This window comes from Cynara cardunculus (assembly GCF_001531365.2).
Source record: "Cynara cardunculus var. scolymus isolate 2C chromosome LG 3, CcrdV1, whole genome shotgun sequence".
In the NCBI taxonomy this organism is placed as follows: domain Eukaryota; kingdom Viridiplantae; phylum Streptophyta; class Magnoliopsida; order Asterales; family Asteraceae; genus Cynara; species Cynara cardunculus.
In genome coordinates, this window is record NC_037530.1 from 38,495,309 (window position 1) to 38,500,082 (window position 4,774).

Below are 4,774 nucleotides of genomic sequence, written 5' to 3' on the forward strand. Positions count from 1 at the left end.
GCCGCTGCTTCTCCCGATGGCCGCCGCCGCTGCTTCTCCCGATGGCCGCCGCCGCTGCTTCTCCGATGGCCGCCGCCGCTGCTTCTCCCGATGGCCGCCGCCGCTGCTTCTTACAGCAACTACATCACGAATTTGAAGAAACTCTTCAAATATCTTTCTTCTTATTTTATGCAAGTAATGAATTATATTTTGATGGTGGTTTCGTACTCGATTTCGCCAACAACTTGATTAATTGAAGTACTTATTAGGGATTTTAATGAAGTATTATGATTTATTTCGAGAGTTTACATTGATTATGATTGTTGAATGTTGTTGTTGTTGTTGTTGTTGAATTATTAGGGCTGTAGTGATAGTAGGACCAGTGTTACCAGAATGCATTTCGTAGTGAAAAAACACTAAACAGCTCACTGGGGGTAAATTGGTCATTTTAACCAGTTCTATCMTGTCCTGTCCTGTCTTACCAAACGCTGAACAGCTGTCCTGTCCTGTCCCGTCCTGTCCTGTCCTGTCCTGTCTGCGCACCAAACGCACCCTAAAGGTTGTAGAAGTAGGGTTATATAGCCAAGCTAATAGCAAAACAAAAATGGAGTTCTTTTTAATATTATAAACCAACTTTTAACAAGTGGTGTTCCCAATATTTGTATCTTCAAGTGGGTTTGAAATATATATATATATATATATATATATATATATTGTTTTTGTTTTATGTTTGTTGGAAGCTTTTATTAAGTGCTTTTTGTTTGCTTTTTTCAAACATTTTCAATTTTGTATCAAGAAACCCGTAACACGAAATTGAATATGATCGATCTTCATCAGTTCCGATCAAAAGCTGGTTCTAAAAAGCATTGTTTATAACAGCATGACTTTGTTGAACCGTTTAGAGTATAATAAGCCTAATGAACTGGCAATGATATTTTATAAGTTGCCATATACATATATTTTATATACATTAAAGAAAACTTTGCAGATAATTTAGGAACACTGTTAGTGTATGATGACCTCTTTAACACGTAATCATTAGCATTTAAGTGAAAACAAGTCAATCTATAGGTTCAAGTGCCATGTAATTCACCCAGCCTTGTGAGTGCGCCTTGAAAAGTCTGAGCAAGTCGGATCGAGCCTATTTTTTACAGCCAAAGCCTAAACTAGCCTAAAAGTTATATGTTGCACGTTCTGCTTCCTTTCATTAGGCATGGTGGGCATGAGAATGGGACCTCAATCCCCAAACCATCCCCGATCCCTCAACTATGTCCCCGTCCCTATCCCGTCGGAGAATATGATCACATCCCCATCCCTATCTTCATCGGGGAAACGAGGATTTTCTTTTCATTTATGTAAGTTATTTTAAATCAAATATGTAAGACATCACACATGTTTAAATTTCAAAAATTTCCAATAATCCTAAAATCAAAAGGAATTTAATGTAATAAGAAAAAAAATCACAACATCATATGATAATTAATAAGCTAAATACAAAAGAAATAAACTTAACGTCACACATACCAAAACATGTTGAATAATATCAAAAACCATATTGAGTAATATATAAAACATATCAAGTAATTGTATTTTGACTTGACATCCAAAATACGACATATCAAGTAATTGTGTTCTCCTCCAAAGTTGCACAAACTATGCATTAGCTTTTGTCTTAGTCTTCATCATCTGCATACACATTAAATTTCAATAACACATCACCCACGACCACGAGTTATTAATTATACTTTCGTTAATATTAATTATTCAAATTATTTGGATGCATATATAATTCATGGAACCTTTTTCTTTTCTTTTTATAATTATCTTATTTTCAATTGTTCGTATTAATTCATACTCTCCTAAGTTGGGGTTTGGTGTACGAACACAACCATCCTTTTTCTATTTTCAGACTACTAAAATTACAAATACCCGTCACCAAAAACAAATAATTATACTTTAAAAACTATATATTGTTTCCGTGTTTCGAAGATATATGTTTTAGACCATAAAAGTTCATTCCTGACTTTGATAGAATCACATAGAGCACGTCATGTATGCATCGCATGTGAGAAGACATTTCAGAACTGACTCAACTGTTAAAGATATCGAGTCTTGGAGATTTTATTCGGTATGCCCACGTGTCAAAAACATGTATGTTACGTTTTATGCATGCTTAATTAAAAAAATGTCAAATGGTTCAAGATTTTCTTTAAGAAAACGGAAAGATGAAAACTTTTGAAAAAAGAGAAACAAACCAAGTACAATTAGTGTTCAAGAAACTCCAGCAACCAAACCCAATATGCTACACATGCTCTTATTGTATATATACATATATAGTATATATATATATGTATGTGTGTGTGTGTAATTAATCACTTTGTTAATAATTATTGGTTGCCAACATTGTCTTTCAAATTTGGTTCTTTTGCTTTCGACCTTTTTGCCCACAAAACGTTAAGGGTAGAAACTGCAAATAATCAAAAGTATAGGGGTGCATACTCGATAAAAATCACAAAACCTCTCTCGCTAAGTAATGGGTCGGGTCATCTAACGGTAAACATACGTGTCTACTGGAGCGTCTATTTCCTTCATCCCCTTTAAATACCCACCTCTCCCACCCTTCATTTGTTCATCAAGATTTCAAGAAAATTCATAAAGATTCATAAAAATGGAACAAAATCTACCAGTTTTACCCAAAAAAGTTTGGAGCTTGATTCGGGTTCTTTACTTCATGATACGTAAAAGCATATCCAAGAAGAAGTTGCTGTTGGATCTCAACATGATGATGAAGCGTGCCAAGATCGCCGGAAAAGCCTTGCAGAACCTCATGTTCCACCACCACCATTACTGGGCGGCGGCGTCCGCCACCAACGGCCGCCCTTCACCGGAATATTCCAACCACCTGTGTTTCCCTACCACTCCGCCGGGTGAATACGAGTTCAGTTGTAGTAACAGTCCTTCTGATAAATTAAAAAACTACCCTTTTTCTCTATTTCCATTTCACAAGAAGCAACATTCCGGTAATCAACCGGCGGCGGAGGGTGTTGACGTGATGGGTTTTAATGCGGCGGTGTTGAAGGCAATGGAGATGATTCACAGTGAGACAGCATCGCCGGCGTTGCCAGGGTTTGGTCGGAGTCCGATGGTTAGGCAACTAAGGATCACTGACTCTCCGTTTCCGGTGAGTAGTGTGGACGATGATAAGGAGGGTAGCCATGTGGATGAGGCGGCTGAGCAGTTCATATGTCGGTTTTACAACGATTTAAAGATGCAGAATAGTAAGGCATCGTTTAGTTCATCTTAAAGGAATCCAGTTGAATGTGATTAAATGTTCTTCGATGTACTAGAAACAATGTTGATATATATATATATATATATATATAAAGATGCAGTGAGCTTAGTGGAAGCAGATTTGCAGTCGTCAAGTGAAATTGTTGGATGTCTGTAGTGCATATAGAATATACGTGACCTGAATTTTACAACATTTATATTGATGATATATTTAGAGATGGAATAACCGATTGTTACAACCATTGTAACTCAATCTCAACCGTCTATTAATTTAGTAAATACGTGATTTCATAAATATTTTAATTATTTTTTGATATAAAACGTTGATCGTAATTAATGAACCCTAATCATTTTTCATATATTCGAAGATAAAACTATTAAGCAAGCATCGAAGAGACCGTTAGAATATAGAACATATATTCGAAGATTTTATAACATATTACAATATAGAGTAAACTACAAATTTGGTCTTTGTGGTTTGTCAAAAGTAACACCTTTCGAGTTTCAACGTTATAGGATAGTTATTATCATTTGCAAAAACGTCCGGATTTGGTCTCTCTTTCTAACGGTCGTTAAAAAGTTCCTTTAAATGTGGTGTATTTTTGTCATTTTTTTAATCATTTACCCAATCAAAAACCACAAGGACCGCATCATAAAATCAATTTTGATTGGGTAAAAGACAAAAAACAATCAAAAAAGGACGAAAATGTCCATCATTTTAACAGTCATCAAAGGGAGGATCAATTTTAGGTGTGTTTGCAAACCATGTAGCCATTTTGTAATTTAAAACTGCGAAAACGAAAAGTGTTGTTTATGAATCCGGCTCTATACATTTGTGATATAATTTTGTTGTATTTTGTGCTCTTTCCACTACATAGTTTACATATATCATTTATTAATAACGAAATATATTTCTTAAAAAAATAACGAAATATTAAAATATCTATCGATAAAATTAACAGAATAAAAAACTTGTGTATTTGTGAGTCCAGCCTTTTGTATGTGGTTTCAACAATTTGGCCGAAAAAACAAAGGTATATATAGTAAAGGGCAAGCGCTCCGGATAAATATAGCAAAAACCAAAAATCTTATTTGGTAAGAACGAGATAAGGTTTGAAAGTATTGCGTACCTGAGTTGAATCTGATAATTATTTTTTCTGTCTCTTAGCTAGTTCTACAATATTGCGGATGTAGATATCACGGACGTAGTGACATTTGGCTAAAACCGGGAGAAGAATAACTAGGAAACCAATTTGAATGAGTGAAATAACTATTTGAGACAATTTCCCCTAAAAATATTCACATTGCGAAACAAACATATTTTAAAACAAATATATGTAGATCGATATTCTAAATCATAGTTTTTGATAGAAAAATCATGTGAAATTACACATAATACACTCATGCTCAAAGTTATCCCTATTTCTTGGACTCTCAATAGAAGCTGGTACCCCATACATATATATATATATATATATATATATATATATATATATATATATAT

The 4,774-nt window shown here is 34.5% G+C and overlaps 1 protein-coding gene across 1 annotated transcript; it reads left to right on the forward strand.

Moving 5' to 3' along the window:
* The first annotated feature begins 2,647 nt into the window (after positions 1 to 2,647).
* On the forward strand, positions 2,648 to 3,283 carry LOC112509233. Its single transcript, XM_025114090.1, has one exon. It carries the CDS (start codon positions 2,648 to 2,650, stop codon positions 3,281 to 3,283), a length of 636 nt encoding a protein of 211 aa, XP_024969858.1.
* The last annotated feature ends 1,491 nt before the right edge of the window (positions 3,284 to 4,774 follow it).